Raw genomic sequence first — 26,535 nt, 5'->3', positions numbered from 1 at the left:
ACAAGCAGAATCCCAAGGGAGGGTTCCTCAGATAATGAACAATTGGGGCTTGACTGAAAGTGAGGCTGCAGTAAAGCCCAGGCAGCCACAGCTCCCCATCCTCCATTCCTCTTTGTGTCCGCCGAGAGCTCGAGCTCAGCCTCAAACCAAAGGGCCCAAGAATATTTAGAAGTAGTAAAATTTGCAGGACCAAGCTTTTACGATCTGGGGGAAAGTACTCAGTGGTAGAGCACTTGTTCAGCATGTATGGGGCCCTGGGTTCCATCCCCAGCACTGGAAAATAAAAGTAAGAGGACAAAATAGATGCCACCAGAAAAAAAGGCAAGTGGAATACGGCAAGGAAAGGACGAGCATAGCCGACATTCACACAGTCTCACGTTCCTCTCTCCCCATTGCAAGCACAGCGCAGAGTTCAAAGTGTGCCAGCAAGGGCTGACCGTGTCAAATCAGTTCAGGGGTCAAGAGGAGAATACTGTGCTTGATTGTCAGCCTCACAATAGGAACGTGAGATTCTCCTGACTATAAGGCCTCAGCAGCAACTCTGAGAAATGCTTAGCAGCTCAGGCTGACATGGCATCATGCCCCAGACATCTTCAAGCAGGGAGATGATCAACCAAGTTCTAAACCAGATCTTCACTGTGCATTCAAAGCTAGCTCGGCAGCGTGTAAGGACTGAAGGCTGCCGTACGTCGCTTTATACTTTCTTCACCAGTAGTCGTTCTTGTGGGTTGGAGAGATGACTCAGTAGAAGTATGCTTCCTGCAACAAGCATGAGGGCCTGAGGAGGCCTGAGACCACCAGAGTTTGAATCTCAAGATCCCATGTAAACAGCTGGGTGTGAGCATGCACGCCTTTACCCCAGCCCCACAAGGGAGCAGAGACCTGAGACTTGACACAGCCTCACAAGTTCCAGAATCGGTAAAAGAGACTCCAGTTCCAAACATGACCAGGTGGAGGAGCAATGGAATAGGATATTCAGCTCCAGCTGCAGGCAAGCATATGGAGTACCACACCACACCACAAACACACACACACACACACACACACACACACACACACACACACACACATACACACACCACATTATACAACAGAAAGAAAAACTAAGGAAGGAAGAAAGGAAGGAAAGAAAGAAGGAAGGAAGGAAGGAGGAAAGGAAGGGAAGAAGAAAGAGAGAGGGAAGGAGGAAGAAAGGAAGGAATGGAAGAAGGAGAAAGAAAGAAAGAAAGAAAGAAAGAAAGAAAGAAAGAAAGAAAGAAAGAAAGAAAAGCAGGAGGAGGGATGGATGGAGGGAGGGAGAAAAAGAAGGAAATAAGTGAAAACAAAATTAAAAATAAAACCATTCTTGCCATGTGGGCAACCCTCTTAGCAAAAAAAGGAAAGAAAAAGAAGAGAAGATCAATTTGAGGATGAAACCAAAATCTTACATATTCCAAAAGGGCACTTCCCACCCAAACACACAATACTAATCATAAGCCTGTCTTTTTGGCTACAGGACAGGTCTTACCAGGTGAAATGTGTGACAGTGAGGCTGTCTACATCGTAATTCATCAGACACTCGTAAGGCAGGCATGCGTGCACCCAAAGAATTCCATAATCCCCTTCCCCCGTCCCCACCGCTCTGGCCGCAGCCCAGCTTAACTTATACTCACTTGACCCCTGCTGACTTGGCCTGCAGGGCGCTGCTCCAGAAATCGTCCACGTTTTCTGGTTCAGAAAAGGCCTGAAGGCAGGCACTAAATGGTATCCTGGCTCGCACCAGCTCAGGAAGGGGTCTTCTGTTTGCTTCTGCCTCCCTTCTGGTTAATTCATAGGCGATCAGTTCATCTAAGAGGAAAGGAAGGGACCTTGCAACAGTTTTTCTTTTCTTAAATGAGATCCCTACACCCTTCGGGACAATTTTCCAGGAAGGCCTCAGGACTGGGTTGCGTTCAGGGTTCCACAGAAGCCTGCCCCAGGCACCTCTTGGGGCTGTCTTCGCTCTGACAGGCTGCACGGAGTTAGTCATACTTTTTGGCTGTTTCTCTGAGACTGACAAAAGACTATGAGCTCGTTTCAGATCATGCACATGACATAATCATGCCTGGGAAGAATCAGATCAAACCAACTGGAGGAGATGTTAACGTGGCGGAGCCTCTGCTTTGTTTAACCTTCTGTGGTGAACTGAATGTAAAATGTCCCCCAGAGCCTCCAGTGTTGATGACTAACTCATGCTCAGTCCCCAGCAGGTGGAGCCTTTGGGAGGCAGAGCCTTGCTGAAAGAGGTGTGTCACTGAGGGTTGACTTTGAGATTGATCAGTCAAGCTTACTGGGTGTTCAAAGCCAGCTCACTGTGATTATGTCCCTCCTGGGGCTGTGACAAGATGGCATGCACCAGCTGCCTGCCTACACTTTCCCTGCCATGATGAAGCTTGCCCCTTGAAACCGTCAGCTAAAATAAACTCTTCCCTCCCATAAGCTTCTTCTGATCAAGCATTCTATCCCAGCAACGAGAAAGGAAGGGCTACACCTTCCAAAGTCCAGAAACCCTCCTAAAGGGACATGCTCCAACAAAGAGCCCTGCCACAATTTCTCTTCCTAGAGAGCTGCCCTCAAAAAATACAGATGTAAAGCTGGATTATTTCATGAGACCAGTTGAATATCTAACATCAGTAGATGTCTCTCAAGTCTGCAGAGATGGCTTAGTGGTTAATGTACTTGCCTGTGACGCCCAAGGACACATGTTCGGTTCCCCAGTACTCATAAATAAGCCAGATTTACAAAGTGGCACATGCGTCTGAAGTTCATTTGCAGTGGGTAGAAGCTGAGCTCTTTCTCCCTATGGCAGTCCCCTCCCCCACCAGAAGACACATGGGGGACTGTTACCCTTGTTGGTCGCTGCCTCCAGGGCCACCGGTAACTGCATCAGGTAATCCACCCTCTCCGTGTAGCGGACTTTCCGCGTCTGACAGCACTGAATACGTTCTTCCACCAAAAATCGAAACACATCGCTTGGGTTTTCTGAGCCAATGTGGTTCCTCTGAAGGTTGGATCACACCAGGTTAGCAAATTTAGGGCTTTGAAGCCATAAATAAAAGCTAGCATACCGTCAGCTCCAACCCTGACATCAAGATCAGGATTCAATGAACATTTCCCCTAGCCTGATTATTATTATTATTATTATTATTGCTATTATTATTATTGGCTTTGGTTTTCCCTAAGGTAGGGTCTCATTCTAGACCAGGCTGACCTGGAATTCACGATGTAGTCTCAGGCTGGCCTCAAACTCATGGTGATCCTCCTACTTCTGCCTCCCAAGTACTGGGATTAAACGTGTGCGCCACCACAGCCAGCTGGCCTGATTAATCACCAGAGGATTTTAGAAGCAAAACACTGGGATTTATGTAACATCCAAAAATGCAGGGTTTGGTATATAAATTCTAGTGCATCTTTGAGGTAATATTATATATCCATTAAAATAATGGCAGACAGACATGAATGGAGTTAGAAACAGAAGGCGGGAGGAACTAAATGAAAGAAAAAGAGGAAAAAATACTGGAAAAGTAGGGCATATGTGAAATAACTCTACAAAGGTACATAATAGAAATCATGCATAAATAAACTATATATAAATAAATTATATGTGTAAATTATATATAAACACATTACTTAAACAAAATTTTATATATTAGATGTAAAATCATGCTATATTAGACTATATGATACTATAGTAACATATTCCTAACAGAACACAGACAGAGAATTCACGCACCACTTAGGAAGTGACTGGAGAGTTAGATACCAAAACGTTAACACCAGGAGTTGCTATTATAGAGGGTTGTGTGTTCTCCCTTGAGTTCTCTACCATTTTTATATAAAGAACATTTTGCAATCAGAAAATGGAAGAAAATCTGTTTTGTTTTGTTTTTTTAAGAGAAGAGGAAAGTAGGCCCTTATTCAGGAATTCTCAGTGGCTTTTAAAGCCCAGGGTTTCTATGACTCACCTCTGCCATGAGTGACTTATGACCACCTCTGAGTGATAGCAGGACACGAAGTCCCACAAGGGGCTCTCAAAGGGCTTCATCCAGAGACCAAACACGCCCACCATACGCACAGAATCAAAGACACACGGAGACAGCCCCCAGTGTTTGGAACCACAATGTGAGGGGGCAGTCTCGTTAACTGGACAGAGCAGAGGCCGCTACCAGGAGGCCCACAGAGAGGCGAGGTGGCCCGAGTGGGATGCTTTCATCAAACCACCAACCAGGGATATCCCTGAGGAACGGGGGTGCCTCTGACAGCCCCACTGGGTTCTTTGAAGACTTGCCTCTACGAGATTCACCAAATGCAAGAAAAACTCTTGGGCGTCCTGCTGTCTGTTGGAGGAGAATTCCGGGTGGCTCTTGCTGACAAAGGCCTTAAACATGCGTGGAGAGATCCCATTCTGTTGAGGCTAGAAAATAACGATGAAAGCGGCACACAGTTAATTCCTCCACACACAGTCATAGTGGAGAAACAACAGCAAGCACAGGCTTGGCCATACACCCCATTACTCAGATGAGGACAATGTAAAGATGACAAGGGCGAGCAGCTATGTAGCATGTGACAGACACTCCTGTAAATGTGGTATCTGAATAGGAAGGGCTCTTTCTGTGGGTGGTCAGTGCTCCAACTTTCTAAATAGCCATGAGGCCTATCCGTACAGGGCATGTGACACAGTGGCCAGAAGGGACTCCGTGGCCCACTTGAGAGCAGAACAGAGACATGCTAGGGAAGAGGCACTCTGGGGCAGAAGGGAAGGGAAGGACCATCTCTGCAGCATCTTCCCTCGGCTCCTATGCAATGCGGTAGAGGAGAGAACCCCTCAGAAAAGTTGTGGGGCCTGCAAGAAAGGAAAATATTATTATTCCAGGGCCCAGTAAATAGCTACAGAGCTTCCCGAGTGGATGAGCCCAAACTGCAGAGGTCTGGAAGTGAAGATTTCCCAGGGCTCGTAGGCTCTGCTCTTTACCAGGAGAAGCAGGAGGAGGCCGGCTGCAGCTGCCCGGATGGTGAGATCAGGTGGCGGTGGCAGCTGGTGACAGGGCCAGAGGGGCAATGTATAAGGTAGCCATACTCAAAGAGAAAGAAAGAAAACACAAGCTGGGGAGGTTCAGGGCAGAACCCAGATGGAAGGTTCCTGAGGTCGGCAGGACAAGGCGTCAAGGAAGGTCCCTGGTAAGGTCCCTCAAGTCAAGATGAACATCTCTAAAGAACCACTACTGTTTCCCCACAAAGACGCCAGCCATGGGATGAGATCTATGACAGCCAAGCGGAAGCCAGACCTCACCAGCTATATGAACAGACACTGCCTGCGTCTCCAGTCCTAAAGTTAGAGAGAAAGAGACAGAAGCGGGTGGAAGGAAGCAAAGAAGAGGATTAAGGATAAAAATAAATGAAGAAAATAGACAACAGCAACAACAAAGACAGATTATCGATCCTGACCCTTTTGCCCTGCCGCTCTCTGAGTCCTCTGAGCTTGGTAGAAGGTTTAATGTGGGTTTGATGCACTCTTTAATTCTGGAAATCTATACAAATCCAGAAAACCCACCCAAGATGCCAACCCAGCTGAGTGGGAAGAGTTCACATCACCCTTAGTGACAGGTGACACTCCTTCTGTTCAACTTATCTGATGATGGTGATGCTTATTAACTTGGTGATAACTCCGGTTATCCACATTTGGGGAAACTGAGACCAGCAGAGAGGAGCCAGGCAGCTCTGTCAGCTTACACTGGTCTCAACCACCAGACTACCCTGCAGGGAACAAAGCTGACCCACGCCCGGCCCCAACTCTCCCAGGCTGTTTGCAGCAAAAACAAAGATGGGGTGGGGGAGGCTCCAGCCCATGTTGGGTCTCGTGAGACAACCCTCATGTCAAGAGCTCCTACCAAACCAGATATCCAGAGGCACAGAGGCTCCCAAGATCTCATCACTGAAGTAGACCTAAAACAAACCCAACGTGGCTCAGGGAAATTCACGGAAGGGGAGGGGCAGAAAGATTGTTAGAGCCACAAGTTGGGACATTACGCACGGAGACATTGCCTCTTCCCCATAACTAATGGCTACCCCCACAATCCTCAATAAGGAGAGTCCCTTCAGGGGGAGGGTCAGGGAGGAGGCTAACGATGGTGCCAACATGGCTCTTTACACACTGAGTATGTACATAACTAATAAAGAACAAGAAAGATGAAGCAAAGAAGTGTTTTCTCTGGCTACTAGGTAGGACTCTAATAACATCCACTGGTTGGTGCCAGGCCAGGGAACATGCTCTTCCTCTGATGCCCACATAGGCTGCCATCTGAGCTATTAGTCAACTCAGAGTACAAACTGTCTTAAACTTTCCTGGACTTTCAGCCAGTTTCTGGCCCACCTCTACAGTCGAGTGTTCAGCTAAGCAGGTGGAGGCTGTGTGTCACACCTCTAAGTTCTCCCGAACCTCCAGACCAATGCCCACCACCTCGAGTCCATGAAAGGTTTGCAGAGTCACAGTCAGATGGCAGTGACAGATGATGAGAAAATGTCTGCATCTCCCTGTAGCCAAAAGACATATACCACTCCCCAACACGCATGATCCAAGCAATCACTTCTCATTTCGATCTGGGGAGGTCCCCTGACTTGCTGAAAGCTTATCTGCTTGGACTCACTGACCGTGTATGTCATGAATTCGGCCCTCTGGGACTTCCTTCATGTGCATGAAGACATTCACATTATCTACAATAAATGTTAAATATCTGAGGACGTGGAACCTGTACAAAAACAGCTTGCGTGCATTGGCTTTCAGTGTGCTTCCAATGCCAGGCAGAAAACGGATGCATTTCTGACCTGGTTAACTTCATGCAAACCTATCCTGCTCCTGAAAACTGTGTGTAAAACTCATAACTCTCAGGCTAGAGAGGTGACTGAGCAATTAAAAGTATTTCCTTGTAAAGTCCCATGGCCCAGGTTCAATTTCTCAGTACCCACATAAAGCCAGATGCAAAAAGTGGTGCATGTGTCTGGAGTTTGCAGCAGCAGGAGACCCTGGTGTGCCCATTCTCCCTCACTCTCTTCCTCTCTCTCTCCCTATTTCTTTCAAATAAATAATATTTTTTAAAACTTGCAACTTGAAGGAGGCTAGAGAGATGACTCAGTGGTTAAAGGTATTTGCTTGCAAAGTCTGACAGCCTGGGTTCAATTCTCCAGTACCCATGTAAAGCCATATGCACAAAGTGGCACATGTGTCTGGAGTTCATTTGCAGTGGTAAGAGGTCTTGGTGTGCCCATTCTCTCTCTCTCCCTCTTATTCTCTCTCTCTCTCTCTCTTTAATCCCAGCACTCAGGAGGCAGACATAGGAGGATTGCCATGAGTTTGAAGCCACCCTGAGACTCCATAGTGAATCCCAGGTCAGCCTGGGCTAGAGTGAGACCCTACCTCGAAAAACCAAAAAGAATAAACAAATAAATAAAACTTGGAACTTTCTTCACTCCCAGTGCTGGTGGATACCCACATGGCACGAGAGGTACCCAATGCCCAGTCTCTATGGAATGGCTGGCATTTATACGTTCATTCGGCAGACAGCAAGCACAGTAAAACGCAGACGCTGTGAGCAGTATGGATGACCAGTGTCAGGCCCAAGTCTTAACATTTTTACATGTACATTTGGCTCAATTCATCCAACCATAAGATAATGGTTATTATCATCTCTAGTTGGCAGAAGGAGAAACTGAGGCCCAAACAGGCCCAAACATGCACAACCAGAAAAGTCTCCCCACTTCCTTCTCTCAAGTGTCCTAATGGCATTTCTGGCACATATATGCTTAGCTCTCGTGGCTAAGCCCATATTACTAGTTTCCATAAAGCGAAGGTAGTAGGATTTGAACCTTGAATAAGCTTCTTCAAACCTACACACCACGGAGCCCACATTCAGGCCACTCAGCAGAGAATGTGGGAGCCAGGCAGACGGAAGGGCCAGACCAGCTGTTACCGATCTGCTGAAACTGCTCGGGAGACACGTAAAGACTCATTAGACTTCACTCTCTACTAGGTAATTTTTCCCTTTTCTTCTTAAAAATTAAAAAAAAAAAAAAGGTTTGGCATTAGGCAGTTTCTTGTGGCACCACCAGGAATGCACCCTGTCACATCTGTGCAGTTTGCTCGGTCACCCACTTAAGCCCCCACGCCCTGCCCACTGTCGATGGGGACTTTTCTACAAGGCTTGATTCCAGTTTGCTATGGCCACCAGTCTCCAACACAGACCTCAGGGAGCGGCTGCTCTGGGAAGTTCAACAAGTTAGTAAATCCTGCAGGTCTGGCTGGTGCTCTGGGCCACCACGTGTCACACACCTGTAAGGAGATGCTTTATACTAGGGACCATGATGACAAATGCCAACAACTCAGACCCATGCTTGAAATGCAGCCCAATGTCAATGTCACATATTTCACCTCCACACCTCCTCTTTCCTGTGCCCATTTCGTTTCCTTGTTTTCCCTCCACTCATCCTTCTTAATCCTCTGATCGGCAATCAACGCTATTGCCTGACGGTCTGGAGGATGGCTCGGTGGTTGACGTGCGCATGGCACTCAGAACCTGAGTGTGGTGTGTTCCTGGAACCCTGATGCTGGGAAAATGCAGACGGGAGGATCCCTTGGGCTTGCTGATTACCTAACCTGGACAAATCAATGAGCTCTAGGTTCAGTAAGAAGCCCTCTCTCAAAACAAGAAGGTGGCAGCTGGAGAGATGGCTTAGTGGTTAAGCTCTTGCCTGTGAAGCCTAAGGACCCCGGTTCGAGGCTCGATTCTCCAGGACCCATGTTAGCCAGATGCACAAGGGGGCACACGCGTCTGGAGTTCGTTTGCAGTGGCTGGAAGCCCTGGCACGCCCATTCTCTCTCCCTCCCTCCCTCTCTCTCTCTCTCTCTCTCTCTCTTTCTGTCACTCTCAAATAAAAAAATACAAGTTACCAAAAAATTTTTTAAATAAATTAATTAAAAATAAGGTGGCAAAAAAACAAGGAAGACACCCAACATCAACCACTGGCCTTCACACAACACACACAGAGAGAGAGAGAGAGAGAGAGAGAGAGAGAGAATGAGAGAGAGAAATACTGCTTAAGAACTGATATTCTAGAAAGAGCTTCCTAACTGGAGAGGCATCAGCTCTTCCTCTGCGCCATGTTGCATGCAGACCAGCTTCTGGGTTTCTCCACTGTGTTTGAACACGCCAACTCAAACTTAACCACGCTTCATGCCGTCTTCATCAGCAGGCCCCAACTCACTAAATTTCTGATTTCAAGGAGGGAGGCCAACCTGAGACGACATCGTGAATCTAGGATAGCCTGGCTAGAGTGAAATTCAACCTTGAAAAATAAAAAAATAAATAAAAATAGAAAATCCGGTGGAGAGCAATTGAGGGAGACACCCAAAGTTGACCTGTGGCACCCACATGCATGCACACACATGTACCTGTGCACCCACATACCCACAGACACGCACGCACACCACAGACTTACACAAACAATTAAGGTAAGAGAACCACGTTTTCTATTTGACAGTGGGCTGGTGGCATCACCTGAAAGTCCCTTGGGGCCAAGCCCATGAAGGAAAGAGGATCCAGCTGGCTTTGTTTGCATCGGGTGGCCTCAGGCAGCCTGCCCTGTCCCTTGTGGGCTGACTCTGGGCTGGTTCCAAACACTCACTTTCCCAGAGGGAGACCCAGAGTCTCCAAAATAGCCTCCACCAAGGGAAGCCATGGATGCTTCTAGAATACCGTACTTACTTTGTCCAGCAACAAGTGAAACCATGAGCAGCTACAGGTGGAGGAGAGAAGACGGCAATGTTCAGAATCTCTCCCAGATGCTTACACGAGACTGTTTCACACAGTGTGCCAGGCTCGGGCACACAGCCAAACACTGCCCACGTACCCTCCCCAGAGCCCAAGGCATTCAGGAACAAGCAAGAAGCGAGGTGGTGGCTCTCAGTCTTTGGAGCAGTGCACGCCCACGTATTAAGACCACAGGAAGGGGCAGCAGAGAGGAACCTGAGTAGGGGAGCTCCAGGCTCAAATGGGAGACCCTATCTGAGTAAATAACGTGGAGAGTGACGGAGGAAGACACCCAATATCAACTTCTGGGGTCCACACATATGAACACACATGCCACATACACAAGTAAAAAGAAAAAAAGAAGGAGTTTTAGTGGGGAAAATAAACACAGTTTGTTCAGAATATACCATTATCCCCAACATGTTTCCTTCTGAAGGAGAAGTAGGGAGCAGAGCACTTGACTTCAAGGTGTCTTAATGGGCACCAAGGTCAAGGATATGTAAGAGCTGAGAATGCAGCTCATTACCAGGGTCTTTACTCAGCATACACAAGGCCCTGGGTTCAACCCCTTGGGGTGAAACAAAACAAATATAAGGAGAAATTGCAGTGTCCAAAGCAAATGCTGTTAGTCTTTTCTTTGTAATTTTTAAGATGTGTGTGTGTGTGTGTGTGTGTGTGTGTGTATGCCATGGTGCACATGTGGAATTCAGAAGAGAACTTTCAGGCTGGTCCTCACCTCTCCACCCATTTTTAGGTAGAGTTCCTCCCTCTAGGCTCCCTCTCCGGCCGTCTTAACTGTATTCACCATGGCTTCCCAGAACATCACCTGTCTCTGCCCCCACCTCGTCCTCAGAGCGCTGTGATTACAGAAGCACGTCTGTAATCAGCTTCCTGCTTTATTACATAGGATCTGGGGTTGCTCTCTAGGACTCTTTAGTAGCTTCAGCAGCATACACTTTCTCCATTGAGCCATCTCCCTAGACTTGAATGACTGTTTTTGGGGTTTTTTTGTTTGTTTGTTTTTCCGAGGTAGGGTCTCACTCTGGCCCAGGCTGATCTGGAATTAACTATGGAGTCTCAGGGTGGCCTTGAACTCACGATGATCCTACCTTTGCCTTCCTAGTACTAGGATTAAAGGCATGCACCACCATGCCCGGCTGATGACTTTTTTTTTTTTTAATTTTTTATTTATTTATTTGAGAGCGACAGACACAGAGAGAAAGACAGATAGAGGGAGAGAGAGAGAATGGGCGCGCCAGGGCTTCCAGCCTCTGCAAACGAACTCCAGACGTGTGCGCCCCCTTGTGCATCTGGCTAACGTGGGTCCTGGGGAACCGAGCCTCAAACCGGGGTCCTTAGGCTTCACAGGCAAGCGCTTAACTGCTAAGCCATCTCTCCAGCCCCGACTTTTTTTTTATAGATGAAAATGCTTATTAAATAAGCAGATGCTTAAAAAACTAAGTCTCCTGCACAAGGTGGCACACGCGTCTGGAGTTCGTTTGCAGTGGCTGGAAGCCCTGGAGTGCCGATTCCCACCCCCCCACCTCTCTCTGCCTCTTTCCCTCTCTTGCTTTCTCAAATAAATAAATAAAAATTTTTAAAAAGATTAGGTCTCCCCTTGATTTGTAACAGATCAACTTTAATATCACAATGTACACGTACCAGACATAAACTAAGATACAAAACCTAAGAGAGTGGTGAGCAGGCCACGAGGCGGAGCTAGCTACTGATCTGAAAACTTAACACACCCTACTTCGTCACACGCCTTGCAGCACCAGGGACTCTTGGAGCAACAGCTGGGGACAGGATAGTGCAGTGGTCAACAGCAGGCACAGGCCTCACACAGCCTGGTGCGACTCCCAACCCCAGGGCTTTCTACCTTTGAGCAAGGCTCTGCTGCTTATGTTGCTGCCCGCATAGGGAAAGGGCTGGTCCTGCACAGGGGCATGAGGCGTGAGTACACTTACTGGCCTTTCTGGCCCATGGCTCAGACCTCTCTCTCGTGAGCCCTGTCCTCCATCACACTTCCCCTCATGATCTATCCCACCCCCTTCTCTGCTGGATCGCACCCTCTTTCTCCTCTTGGGACGTTGCTGCTCATCTACAAATCACAAAGAGCAGCAGCCTGGGGCAGGACCACCTGACAGAGGTGCCTGGCCTGCCAGAAGGAGGGTTCCTACAAATTGGTTCCTCTGAAACCAACTGCAGTGAAAATCTGGATCCCTCGGAGAGCAAGTCCCTCCCCTGTCAAGGGAAGTAGAGATTTCTGCTGTGAACTGTTTTGTCTGTTTGAGAAACAGCTTTAAAACCAACACTCCCAGGCCCACAAAGAAACCCAGTGTGATCAGTTCAAGCTCTGTTTTGCATGTCACAGGAAGCTTATCAACATTTAAACCAAAGATTCTCTCATTTCAGGACAAGCCCTTCCCTCCACTGCCAGGAAGCACACTGTTCTGTTTCCCGACACATTCAGGATTCCTCTTTCCTTCCTGTCTCTCTTCTTTTTAATTTTTTTTCAATTTTATTTATTTATGTGACAGTGACAGAGAGAGAAAGACACAGATAGAGAGAAAGAGAGATAAGGGGCGCTCCAGGGCCTCCAGCCACTGAAACAAACTCCAGACGCGTGCACCCCCTTGTGCATCTGGCTATCGTGGTCCTGGGGATTGAGCCTGGAACCGGGGTCCTTAGGCTTCACAGGCAAGCGCTTAACCGCTAAGCCATCTCTCCAGCTCCCTCTCTTTTTGGAGACCAGGTCTCATGTATCCCAACGGGCCTTGAACTCACAGGACAGCACAGGATGACCTTGAACTTCTGAGGCTCCTGCCTCCAGATCCCAAGTACTGGGACTACAGGTGTGCACCAGCATGCACGGTTGATGCAGCGCTGGGGATGGAAGCCAGGGATTCATGTGGGCCAAGCCAGTGCTCTAGCGACTACACTACCTCCCTAGACCCTTCCCCCGAGATTCTTTCTCCAGACCACCAGGTCTTCAAATTCTTTCTTAACACTATCATCCTGGTGCCTCAGAACAGGAAAGGGTTTTCTGAGTCATCTAGAGCAAAGGTCACAAACCCAAATACCAGTAGTAGTGGCCTGGTCACAAGTCAGCTGGGGACTGCGTCCTCCCATGTTCAGGGAGGGATGCCACTGGGCTGCAGCTGCCACTGCGGAGCTGGGACTCCAAGTGTGGGTGTTATATATGAGCCAAGCAAAACACTCGCTCAGGCCAGATACAGCCCAAGTGCTACTGAGGGTTGCCTGACTCGACCAGGTGGGGCAGAGGTTCTAAGCCACAAGCCCAGACCCACACGTGGAGCTCTACAGAATAACTGAACGACAGCCACCAGATCTGACATGGGGGAGATGAGCCACAGGTAGTAGTTTGTAGGATAAATTAATAATCTGCCTTGCTCCAAGATGAACTACCTTCCATCCATGTCCAAAGACATCCATCAGCCCAGTAGCAAAGCCCAACTTTACTTCCAAATACTGCCACATTGAAAGCTTTGCATTGGAATGTTTTCTCAGATAAGAAGATTCTAAAAGCACAATAACGTTACAGCTCAGCCGAGGTTGCTGTAAGAGGCCCAGGCTGAGGTAACATTTAATCATAACTTTACTGTCTTATCTAGCACCAATTTACCTCCTCTCTGATAAGAGATTAGAAGCAGGGTAGCCTTCTTTTTTTTAATATTTTATTTTTATTTATTTCTTTGACAGAAAGAGAGAGAGAGAGAGAGATAGAGAATGGGCACGCCAGAGCTTCCAGCCACTGCATACAAACTCCAGACGCATGTGTCCCCTTGTGCATCTGGCTAATGTGGGTCTTGGGAAATTGAACCTGGGTCCTTTGGCTTTGTAGGCAAATGCCTTAACAGCTAAGCCATCCCTCCAGCCCAGGGTAGCCTTCTTATGTAGGTACTTAGCTAGGCTTGAAAGAATATAGATGTCGGGTGTGGTGGCGCATGCCTTTAACCCCAGCACTCAGGAGGCAGAGGTAGGAGAATCATTGTGAATTAAAGGACAGTTTGAGACTACATAGTGAATTCCAGGCCAGCCTGGGCTAGAGTGAACTCCTACCTTGAAAAAAAAAAAAAACACACAGATGTCAAACTACCCAGGTGATATGAGAAGACAACTCCAGTCTGAACCTAAGCCTGTCTGGCTCACCAAAATGGCACTCGGGGACTGCTTCCTACTTCTTCCTTCTTCTAGGATGTTTTCTTTTTCAGGCCAGTGGGTTCATTCTGAGTCTGTGCTCTCCTCCCCGATGCACCAGCTAGTCAAGGTCTTCCGTACGCAGTTAAACTTAGCCAACTCAATACCTAATTTACGCCCCTAAGGTTAGAAGAACCCCCGCCCCCCCCCCCCACACACACACACACACACCGATCCAAGTCACCATGAGGACCACCTGCTCAGAACCCTTCCCAACCTGGAAGGTTTTCTACTCTACTTTCTTTCCTAAAATAAATCTTGCTGAACTTGCCCTTCTGCCCTGTCTGCACTTGTCAATTACTTGTGAGTCACAAGGCAACAAGCTCCACCCCTATGGTGAGCAAAACAGCCCCTCCCCCCCCAAAGACCTTGTAGGACAGAGGACTTCCTTATCTCTTACTCTCCATTACCTCCATGATGTCTCTCGTACAGTCTATGCCCAGACATACCCCACAGGCTACACAACAGCGAAGCCCAGGGAGGGACCACAGCCCCCTCGTACAGGTGCTTGGGGAATCCATCAACCAATAGCAACTGGCCAGCCGACTTTCCCCTAGCTGAGTATGCTGTAAAACTACATGCTAATGTACCAATGAGGGCGCCTGCCCCTCTCTCCCTCAGAAAGGCTGAATCCTTAGCTCCAAGAAGAGACTGGGATACCCATGTTTAACAAAAGGCCTTGGAAACCTGAGGACTCCTGAAGCTGAGGCAGATGGATCAAGAGTTCAAGGCCAAGGGGCCTGGAGAAATTGCTCAATAGTTAAAGGTGCTTGCTTGCAAAGCCTGATGGACTGGGTTTAATTCCCCAGTGCCAAGGTAAAGCCAGTTGTACAAAGTGGTGCATGTGTCTGGAGTTCATTCTCAGGAGGTCTGGTGCACCCATTCTCCTCACCCCCGTCTCTTTCTCTCTCAAGTAATAAATAAGTAGAATATTTTTAACAACAACCAAAAAAAAGGGAGTTCAAGACCAGCATGGCTACTTCCTAGCTATTTCCTCCAAAATGAAACACTCCCTTATAAAACCCAAAAAGCTCCAGAAACTTACAAGACTCAAAAGGTTACAAGATTCCTAAGGCCCCTCCCTAAAGTTACAGAAGCAGTAATTAATTGCTGGGATGAGGAGACTCTTCTGTGGAACTGCCTGCAAGTTGTGCAAGGAGCTCCAAGGAGGCAGCTTTTATGAGTCATCATGGTACTGGGGTGAGCTTTCCAGTGATGCAGCTATCAGTAAGGTTCACCAAGTGTAAGACTTGGGTGAAATCATTACCAACAGGTGCAACAGCGGCACGTCTGTCATGGAGGAAACCAACTGCCCTTGTTGTGCAGATCCAATCTGAGCCTAACAGACATTTGCTCAATCTCAACAAGAGAAGCCATGAAACACTTGGCAAGACCCTCTTGGGAAGGAGAGATGAAAACCCTTGCAAATAAAGCTAAGGCTCAGTAGAAGAAAAAGACTCTAAGGGCAAGACTGAATGCAGAGTGGGAAAATGGATTTATTCCTCCTACCTTAGCTCTATCCCATGAAGAGCATTTTTTCTGAAAAATCATGCAAGGGGAAGACATATGTCCCCCATATGTAGCCTTATCCCAGTTGAAGAACACACAGACAGGCCTTGCTTACTCTGCGATGAAACCGCAGTCCTGACAGCTTGCTCAGTCTATAGCTACCATTTGCCAACACGCCGGGGACCCACATTCTCACTGGCAAAGTCCCACCTACCCGTATGCCAAGTGGCACTCGCGGGGACACGTACCTTGTGCTCCTCCTTCATCACCTGCTCGATGAGCTCAGATTTCACGGGAGGCTTTGAATACTGGCCTGAAAGAAGGCCGTGTCCTAACTTTGTCCTGAGCAGGAAAGAGACACAAAAACAAAGAGATATTGATACAATGAGTCCACTTTGAGGTGCAGTGTTTTATCGGGATTGCTCGCAAATAGATCATTTGACTCATCTTAATTCTGATTCCACTCTCAAACTTTCCTCAGTACCTCATAAGTTCATGAATTTCTTCTTATACTCATTTTAAAACACATAAATATACAAGAAAGAAAGAAAGAGAGGGAGGGAGGGGGACAGGGAAGCAGGGAGGGAAGGAAGAAAGGAAGAAGGAGGGGAAGAAGGGAGAGAGGGAGGGAGGGAGGAAGAGAGGGAGGGAGGGAGGAAGAGAGGGAGGGAGGGAGAGAGGGAGGGAGGGGGAGGGAGGAAGGAAGGAAGGAAAAGGAACTGCCTTGAATTTGGCAGCTCGGTGATAACTATCATGAATACCACAGTGGAAACTTGTGCTAAAACACGCATATATCTGGCACTTACATCTGTGTGTTGAAATCTTGTGTCGGATCTAATGGTGAATAGTCAAATATTCTTGGAAGGTTTCCTACATACCTAGGGGATGAGAGGCAACAGTCAAAACAGAGACCCTGGGAATGATGAAGCAAGCTGTAACTCTCAGCAATACTTCTTGCTTTCTGTCATGATTAAATCGTCCCCCTGAGAAGTTTTCCAAGAGATCCTTGCTCCACAGCCAAACTCTTAAGCCTTCCCAACATGTTGAAATTGTCCAAATGGGTCCCACCCTGGTTAGAGTCTCTTTAGATCTTAACCATAACCACAGCCACCCTCAGGTGTTCCAATTTCCTCAACTGAGATTGAGATTTAGGATTTAGAATTCATTTCAAAGTTCCTCGTGTCATTCTGATATAGCACCTGAGTCAAGAACCACTGGTTTATGCCCATCACAATCACAATCATAATCAAAAACAAATGGCATCCAGCAAATGGAGAGGCTGAGGCAGGAAGATTGTAAATTCAAGGCCAGCCTAGACTACACAGCAAGATCTTGTCTCAAACAAAATATGTAAGATTAGGGGCAACAGTCTTCTTTGATCAAGATACAGACCTGGTTCCCACCAGGAATAGATGGCAAGACCCTATTGCTGAAGACTTCACATACTTGGGCTGCAAGGCCACTGAGAAATCCTGCTAGAACTGAGCTGATAACCTCCTCCATGTAGACCAGCTGACAGGAAGCTGGAAGAAGCCATTCTACATGTAGTTCAATGGGAGAAAGAGATACCACCAGTGAAGATACTCAACAGTGGACACTGCAAGCCTTATAATTGGCCAGCCAGGCCAAATGAGCCAACGGGTGCAATAGTGGCACGTCTGTCATGGTGGAAATCAACTGCTCCCCAATTGGACTAGAGGCCCGCTCCCTGGGGGAAAACACATCCCTGATACTGAAAACTTAAAACAGGGTAGTCATGAGCCCTAGGGGGTGTAACATCTGCTGGTGTCTGGAAAAATGTATATACTATGCTTATCAAACTGCCCAGTAAGCACTTCTCTTAATATTTATGCCCTTATATTAATGCTACTCTCACTTTGGTTAGAGAATCTTCTCTTTTCAGATGGCAGTGACTTTGGGATGACTCAGAAGGTATCATAGTGCTGGAAAGAAGTGGTTGGAATACTGAGTAACATCTCAATCACACCTTCCAAGGCTTAGGGTCTAATGCGGTAGAGGTGATGGAAAGAATGTAAAAGCCAAAGGAAGGGTAGGACTCAGTACAACGTGCTCCCTCCAGACATAAAATGGCCTCAATATCCATGACCTCATAGTGCCTGACACTACCTACAGAAGACCATCATAAGAGGAAGAAAAGACCATGACATCAAAATAAAAGAGAGACTGGTTGAGAGGGGGAGGGGATATGATGGAGAATGGAATTTCAAAGGGGAAAGTGGCGGGGGGAAGGTATTACCATGGGACACTTTTTATAGTCATGGAAAATGTTAATAAAAGTTGAGAAAAAGAAACGATACAGGAGGACTCTGCCAGGCACAGTGTAGGCCTATCCTTCTAGAATCTAGTTTGGGGGCTGGAGAGATGTCTTAGCAGTCAAAGATGCTTGCATGAAAAATATAATAGTCTGGGTTCAACTCCTCAGTACCCACATAAAGCCAGATGCACAAGGTGGCACACGTGTCTAGAGGTGGAGTACAGCAGCAAGAGACCCTAGTGTGCTCACTCGCTTTCTCTCCCCCCACTCTCTCTCCCCCCTGATTTGGTTAATTGAGGTTTAAAGACCCAACCTAACTGTAGGTAGCACCATCCCATGGGCTGGGGTCCTGGGCTGAATGAGCACCCATATTCATCTTTCTCTCTGCTCCCTGACTGTGACGCAGTAGGACCCAGGCCCCTGCCACCATGCCTTTCCTGCTGGGACAGTCTGTAAACTTAAACTCTGAGGCGAAATAGACCTCTCCTTCCTGAAGTTGCTTTGGCCAGGTATTTTGTCACAGCAACAAGAAAGGGAACTGCCATTCCCACCCCCAACTTCATGTTCTTATTTTGTTTTGTGACAGAGTAGTATTAATACATGACCCAGGCTGGCTTCCAACACCTACTCCTCCTGTCTCGGGCAGCCCACTCTGCCCACTTCTCTCATCTGCCACCGCTCTCTCCTTGCTGTGATGGACTGGCCATTTGCCTCTGCTGCCCCGTGGCAAGGCAAGCTCCCTCCTGCTTCTGGGCCAGGCCATCTGCTGTCTCTTTCCAGGGTCGCCTGCTCTGCAGATGCTCTACTGGAAGACTTTTCAGATCTGTTGAAAGTCACCTCCCCTGTCCCAGCCTAAAGAAGAGTAGCCACCCACAGTACTTTCTCATCACCCAGAAAAACTTTCTCCTTGCCTTCTTAGCCTGTGTCACTACGTGGAATGATACAGTTTTCTTACATTCTTTTTTCTTATCTGCGACTCTGACATGCTAAAGTGCAATCTCTGACGATGGAGACCTTACGTGCATCACCAGCAACAGAGTAGCATCAGGCATGAAAAGGGCATTTGGCACGTTTTTGTTGAATAAATGCATTCATATTGAGAATTATTTTTTTATTTAGTTATTTATTTATTCGAGAAAGAAAGAGGCAGAGAGAGAGAAAATGGGCATGCCAGGGCCTCCAGCCACTGCAAATGAACCCCAGATGCATGTGCCCCCTTGTTCACGTGGCTTACGTGGGTCCTGGAGAATCAAAACAGGATCCTTTGCAGGCAAAGGCCTTAACCGCTAAGCCATCTCTCCAGCCAATACTGAGTAAGTCTATCAATTATTTCCACAGCTACAAGGATCCAAACAGAAGACACACCGCTACAATTCGGATACTTGTCCCTTATAGGCCATGCCTTGTCCAAAGGCTCGGTCCCCGGCCTGTGGCATTATGGAGAAGTGGTGGAACCTTTAAGAGGGGTGAGGGCTATACACACAGAAAGCTAGATCTCTGGGGACATGCTCTCAAAAAAAGAGTGGGACCTTGTCCCCATCTCCTCATACCACACATGAAATAAATGGGTTATCTCGACATGTTCCTGCCATGAAGTACTTTGCTACCGTGGGCCCAAAACAATGGAGCCAATCAGTCGTGGCCTTAAATCTCCAAAACTGTAAGCCAAAATATACTCTTCCTTTTCTTTTTAAGTTGACTATCACAGGTATTTTGTCACCATGCCAGCACCTATGTAAAAAACCAGGCATGACCACCAATGCCCGGCAAAGTAATCCCAAGACTGAACAGGGCAAAGACAAGAGGATTGCTGTGGCTGCCTGGCCAGCCAGTCTAACCAAACATCAGGGATCTCCAGCGTCTACCTGTCTTAAAGCAGGTAACGGTTTTCCTGAGGACAGACCCAAGGTCGTCCTCTGACCTCCATACACATGTGCACACATTGGCCACATACAAATACATCCACATATTAAAAAAAAAAAAAAACATAAAAGTAAGCTACTGGACAGGGCAAGTTGCTACAGCGATGAGTAAGCTGCCACTTGGTTTCCACACTTAGCACACTGCAGACCCACATCCACCACAGACCCAGCATCTGTCTTTCTCTGCTTCATGACCGCAGATTCCATGTGACCAGCTCTGCCTCAATCTCTTGCCACCATGCCTCCCCCTGCCGTGATAGGCTGTAACCTCAAACTGTAAGCTAAAATAAATCCTTCCTCTCATAAGCTGCTTCTTGTCCAACATTTGGTCACAACAAGAAAGTAACAAAAACACCCTGTGCAACCCCCCCTGGAAGAGAGACACCAGCCAAGCCAATCCCTGGCCCTCTCCTGGCCCATCCTCAGGAGGGACCTGGCAGGTGTCCTGAGGACCGGGGAGTCCTGTCACATATTCTTGGGCCCAGAGGGTCGAACAGCAGAAGCCATATGAATTGAACAAACTTGCAGGATGGTGTTTCTCGGCTTCCACCGCTCTCCTGATCCCGAAACACTACGTGAGTGCCCTCATGGGAGAATCAAAGCATCACCATCCGGGCAGAACGACAGAGGCACTCAAGATGGCTCGCTGGGCGCGCAGGGCTGCGGCCCGTGGACAGCGCGGGGCACTTACGCTCTCTGGAACTCGGGGATGCTGAAGATGGCCTGCATGACGGAACTGAGGTAGCAGCTGTTGCCCAGGTTCTTCAAGCCTGTGTAGCCAGGGCCGTACATTGGTTTCAGCTTCGTCCCTGACTCCTGGATCACTTCCCACTCACTGACCCTCGGCTTGACGTCATTGTCACGGAGCCCGTTCTCGGTCTGAAGCAGAGTCATTAAAGAACAGCCTTCAGTATATGTTCCACTCAAAAAAAAAAAAAAAAATGCCTATGAAATTATTTCTATGTCAGCGTGTATTTATTTATTTATTTATTTTGGTTTTTTGAGGTAGAGTTTCACTCTAGTCCAGGCTGACCTGGAATTCACTATGGAGTCTCAGGGTGGCCTTGAGCTGACGGCGATCCTCCCGTCTCTGATCTCCCGAGTGCTGGGATTAAAGGCGTGTGCTAACACGCCCGGCTGTCAGTGGGTATTTCTTACCACTTTCCTCAAATTATATGACAAGAAATGAGCAATCTAGTTAGAAGACATTGAGAGATGGCGAGACTTGCACAAAAATGTGATGATAATATCACAAAACTGCACATTTAAAATGAGCTAGGTACTAGGAAAATGGCTCAGTTGGTAAACTGCTTGCTGCACAGGAATGAGGCTCTGGGTTCAGATACCCAAAACCAGCGGTGAATACCAGGCATGGTGGTACCTGCCTGTAACCCCAGAACTGGGGAGATGTTAACAAGTGGATCCCTGGGATAAGCTGTCCAGATAGAGTAGCTAAATCAAAGGGCTCTAGGTTGAAAAAGAGTCCCTATCTCAATAAATAAGGAGGAGAGCAATAGAGGGAGACACCCAATGTCAGCCTTTGGCCTCTACACACATACACAACACACATGCATGCCCACCCATGCATGCCTATGAGCAGACACACATACACACATGCACCACATATGCAAAATAAAATGCAACTAGAGCTGGAGGGACGGCTTAGCGATTAAGGCATTTGCCTGCAAAGCCAAAGAACCCAGGTTCAGTTCCCCAGGGCCCATGTTAGCCATCTTAGATACATAAAGGGGTGCACACATCTGGAGTTCGTTTGCAGTGGCTGGAGGCTCTGGAGCACCATTCTCTCTCTCTCTCTCTCTCTCTCTCTTTCTCTCTCTGTCAAATTAATTAATTAATTAAATATCTTAAAGAAATACAACTAAAAGAGCCATTTTATGTTACACATATTTTGCCACAGTTTTTAAAACCATGAGAAAAAAATATTTTTAAAGGAAGAGAGAGCTGGGTATGGTGGTACATGCCTTTAGTCCCAGCACTAGAGAGGTTGAGGTAGAAGGATTCTTGGAGTTAAAGGCCAGCCTGGAGCTATAGAGTGAGCTCCAAGTGTGGGCTAGAGTAAGACCCTGCCATGAAAAACAAAAGAGTTGGGGCATGGAGAGAAAAGGTAAGAAAGAAGGAGACAAGAGACATATATGAAAGACAGGAATTAAAAAAGGAAGCTAGGGGATGGACAGGTGGCTCAGCAGTTAAAGGTGCTTGCTCACAAATCCTGATGGTCTGGGTGGATTCCCTAGCACCCACATCAGTCAGATGCACAAAGTGGTGCATGCATCTGTAGCTCATTTGCAGCAGCAAGATGCTCTGGCACACCCATTCCCTCTGCGTGTGTGTGTGTGTGTGTGTGTGTGTGTGTGTGTGTGTGTGTGTATGGGGCTGGAAAGCTGGCTTAGTGCTTGCCTATGAAGCCTAAGGACCTGGGTTCGAGGCTGGATTCCCCAGGACCCACGTTAGCCAGATGCATAAGGTGGCACATGCATCTGGAATTCGTTTGCAGTGGCTGGAGGCCCTGGTGCACTCATTCTCTCTCTCTCTCTCTCTCTCATAAATAAATAAATAAATAAAAATAAAATTAAGAATAAATAAATATTTGTTTAAAAATGAGTAAGCAAGAAGACTTAAGGGACAACATGGTTCAAGGGAGGAACACAGGGAGGCCAAGTGAAACTGAGACTCAGAAGCACCTGGGAAGAGGAAGATATAAAGAGGAGCAGAGAAAAATAAGTGAAGAAGCACCGTGAAGAAGTGGGTGTGAGTGAGAAAGAGGAAAACAGGGAGAATGGCCCAGGAGGAAATGATCACATTTAAGGAGGCTTCAGAGGGAAAAACACTACACGGTCATCATGATATCAACCTGAAACACACTCTGAAATGAAGCCCTGCTTTTCCACCAACAATAAATGGCTTATTCTATCTGCCACCCCAGCAATCTTGTTCCCCACCATGAAATTAAAGTGGGGTAGATACAGATAATTTTCAAGGTCATCTCCCTTTAGTGAGAGGGGGGAAAGTAAGTCACTCCATTGTCCATTAAAGAAACCAGAAATTTTGCAAATAAACAGTACTTTATAAAGTGCCGTTTTGATTGCGACATTTAAAAAAGAAATCTAAGCTGGCAACCCAAAGGAGATACTACTAACTTAATCAGTTCAAGAAGCAAAGGCGATAATTAAAACATAAAATCAGTGGTTAACGGGCATGGTGCACAAGCACAGGGCCTGAGGTCACATCCCAAGCCCCCATGTCCAAGCCGAGGGTGCTGGCGCACACCTGGAATCCCAGCTCCGGAGAGGCTGAGACAGGCGGATCCCTGGAGCTTACTTAGTACGCTCTAAGTTCAGGGAGACCCCCTATCTCAAGGAATAAGGTTGGGAATGACTGAGGAAAATCCTTGTGACTGGCCTCCCTCCACATGAATATGCACACACGTACATGACACCTTCACACATACGAACACACATATAATTCATACACATGCAAAAAAAATCTATGAAGTACAGATGCATGTTAGTAGAATTCTCTATTAAGCAGACTATTCTATATTAAACCCCCATCCCCATGGTGATCTGGAACAAAAAAATCAGTAGCATAGGTCAGTAAGCTAGAAAAAGGCTATAAGGGACCGGGCACACCTTACCCCATGCATGTCAAGCATGTCAATCCCAAAATGTGCTAAGTGCTTGGCCAAATGAGGGTCCAACACAGGTTCCTCTTCTTGGAACGAATAAACATCTGGAGGATGGAGAGAAGAAAACACCCTGAGGCCCGTAATCATGTCAGCTATTTCAGCACATACCTAGTGAACCCTACTATGCAGCAGGCGGAGGATGAGGCACCCCCGTGAACAAACACTTCACAACACCCCACAAGGAGAAAGATGATAAACAAACAGCAAATGCAATAGACACATCTCATCAACGTGCCCGTAACTCGGCTCTTCTGACATGTCAAAAAGTTAAGAAGGAACGGGGATGTAGCTCAGTTAAAACAGCACCTGCCTCGCATGCATGAGGCCTTCAGTTCAATCCCCAGCACTCCAAAATCCAGGGGTGGTTTTGCATGTCTATAATTCTAGCACTTCAGTGGAAGAGGCAAGAGGAGCATGATGTTTACGCCAGCCTGGCCTGAGAAAGACCCTATGATGGCTTATAATCTAGATCCTGTCAACTTGACAGTATCTCGAATCACCAATCAGGTGTTGTGCATATTTGATTAGCCTCTGGGCATGCCTATAAGGGATTCCCTTGACTGGGTGAATTGAGATGAGGAGACCCACTTTAACTGTGGGCAGCACCGTTCCATGATCTGGAGTCCTGGACTGTTACAAAAAGGAAAGAGCTGGCTAAGCACCAGCATCCACCTCCCTCTGCATCCTGACCGTAAATGCAATATGCCAGCTGCCTCAAGCCCCTGCCACTATGCCTCTCCCTGCTATGCTGTGTTAGAGCCCACACAAGAGAATTACAGGTAAACATGCTTCTTAAGCCAATTGACAGTCTTTTATCAAGCCAGTGGCCAAGAGTGGGCTAATGCCTGGGAGGGCTCTCGACCCCAAAGGAAGGTGGAATAGGGTTCATAAAGCCAAAAGCCACAATTACATCATGGCAGGTATAGGCCAGATTAAATAGATGTTACAGATAATCAATAACATCAAACCAGGGGCATAGAGGTTATAGTTAATCAAAAACAATAAGCCCGCTGGAGTTGCAGAAAACAATAAATTTCCCAGTACAGCAGGTATAACTTGGATAAGAATGTTCTGTTCCCCAGGATGTGGTTTTCAGGGGGGGGGAGAAGAACACAAAAATGGAGTCAGCGAGACCAAAATGGAGTTACTTGAGGCAGTTCAGATGGACTGTAACCTGAAACTTATAAGCTGAAATAAATAAATAAATCCTTTCTCCCTTAAACTGACTTTTTGTTTTGTTTTGTTTTTAATTATTTTATTTGAGAGTGACAGAGAGAGAGAGAAAGAGGCAGAGAGAGAGAGAGAGACAATGGGCACGCCAGGGCTTCCAGCCCCCTTGTGCATCCGGCTAACGTGGGTCCTGGGGAATCAAGCCTCGAACTGGGGTCCTTAGGCTTCACAGGCAAGCACTTAACTGCTAAGCCATCTCTCCAGCCCTTGTTTTGTTTTTCGAGGCAGGGTCTCACTCTAGCTCAGGCTGGCCTGGAATTCACTATGTCATCTCAGGTTGGCCTCACACTCATGGCAATCCTGCTACCTCTGCCTCTCAAATGATGGGATTAAAGGCGTGTGCCACCACGCCCAGCTTAAACTTGATTTTTTGTCACGTATTTTGTCTGAGCAATGAGAAGGTAACTACCCTAGACCCTGTCTCAAAAACATTATCTAAAATAATAAAAAGGACAGCCTTATAGTTTAAACAATTTAAAATAAGATGGCTACAAATGCTCCTGGTTCTTAGAACCCAAACCACAATGACATAATTCTAAGGTGGGGAAGAGCTGTCTACCATGGCAGGATCATCCCTGGGTAGAGGAGGCGCACAGGAAACACGGGGCAGGAGGTATGGCTAATGGGGTCAAACTTCTATTAAATATCTTGTCTTTATCTTCTCAGCCCTTCCACCCTGCTCCCCACTTCCCCTAACCCCATCTCTCTTGATTTATTGTCCACACCTCACAGAACTGGTGAGAGGTTGTTGGAGGAAGACGGTGTGGGGCTTTTTGCAACGTGTTCTTGCACATCCCACATAGGCAACTGCACAGGGGTAACCAGGGGGCCCCAGATACTCCCTAGTGCTGGGACTCTGCGCTCAGTGAGATAGGGGGACAATATTCCACCGGACAACACAAGGTTTTGAGTGGAGCCTGGTTTCTGAGGTATATATAGTGTGTGGACCAGGCATCCGGGGCTCCTTGGGAATGCCTACCACATCAACAAGATCTCCGAGACACAAGTTCCAGGGGCAACGTTTGGTTTCAGCCCATGAGATACTCGGCCTTGTCTGTCCTCACAGAACACATTTTCAGGCACATCATAGGCAGAGGAAAGAGCTCAGAAAGGCTAAACGATTCTCTCCCACATTCCACAAGTGGTATCTGACTTCTGGCCTGGTGTCCTTCTCTCTGCATCAGACTACCTCTCAAGATATCTCAGGAGAGCAATATTGGGAAAATTTATTTTATCTCCACATTCAGCTTAGCAAAGCCATGACTCGGCTTAAAAACTAGCACAGCCCAGTGAGCCCTTCCTGGCAAGGATGAGCCTCCACACCCCCAGCACAGACGAAGGAGCCAGGACCACAGTTATGAAGTCCAGGGAAGGATCCCACCAGGAATAGCCAGGCAGAGCTCCATGAGTAATGTTCATTTTACACGTAAACTTGTCACCATTCCATTTCCTGTTAAATGACAAGATAAGCCACATGGAGTCTGAGTCATCAGTCCACAGGAAAGATAAAAGTGAAGGTGTCATTAGGGGTGCCCCACTCACATGATAAGCATGGCATAAAATAAGGCCTAAACTCAATGAAGGAAAATATATATATATCAGGAGCAGAGATGGACATTAGGACTGAAGTTGAAACCACAACAGAGAATCTGCACAAAATAAGGTCAAAATGGTAATGATTTGTTACCTGACTTGGAAGATTTCGATTTTTTCATATTTATTATAACATTCTGACTGAAAAAAATATCTTGAGCTGGGCAGATTGCTCAGTGATTAAAGGTGCTGCTACCCCCCCCACCTCTTTCTTTCTCCCTCTCTCTCTCTCTCTCTCTCTCTCTCTCTCTCTCTCTCTCT

The 26,535-nt window shown here is 47.2% G+C and overlaps 1 protein-coding gene across 2 annotated transcripts in view; it reads right to left on the bottom strand.

Moving 5' to 3' along the window:
• Positions 1 to 26,535, bottom strand: part of Usp13 (ubiquitin specific peptidase 13) — a 122,222-nt gene that overhangs the window by 33,287 nt on the left and 62,400 nt on the right. For both annotated transcript variants that reach the window (XM_045161512.1, XM_045161513.1), the window contains exons 7-13: positions 23,401 to 23,495; positions 20,437 to 20,624; positions 16,355 to 16,426; positions 15,797 to 15,890; positions 4,307 to 4,432; positions 2,866 to 3,019; positions 1,653 to 1,827 (exon numbers count right to left, since the gene is read on the bottom strand). In XM_045161512.1, coding sequence (XP_045017447.1) covers positions 1,653 to 1,827; positions 2,866 to 3,019; positions 4,307 to 4,432; positions 15,797 to 15,890; positions 16,355 to 16,426; positions 20,437 to 20,624; positions 23,401 to 23,495 — 904 coding nt within the window. The remainder of the gene's footprint in view (positions 1 to 1,652; positions 1,828 to 2,865; positions 3,020 to 4,306; positions 4,433 to 15,796; positions 15,891 to 16,354; positions 16,427 to 20,436; positions 20,625 to 23,400; positions 23,496 to 26,535) is intronic.

The sequence above is a fragment of the Jaculus jaculus genome, chromosome 11, assembly GCF_020740685.1.
Source record: "Jaculus jaculus isolate mJacJac1 chromosome 11, mJacJac1.mat.Y.cur, whole genome shotgun sequence".
Classification (NCBI taxonomy): domain Eukaryota; kingdom Metazoa; phylum Chordata; class Mammalia; order Rodentia; family Dipodidae; genus Jaculus; species Jaculus jaculus.
This window is presented reverse-complemented; position numbering and strand designations above follow the sequence as displayed.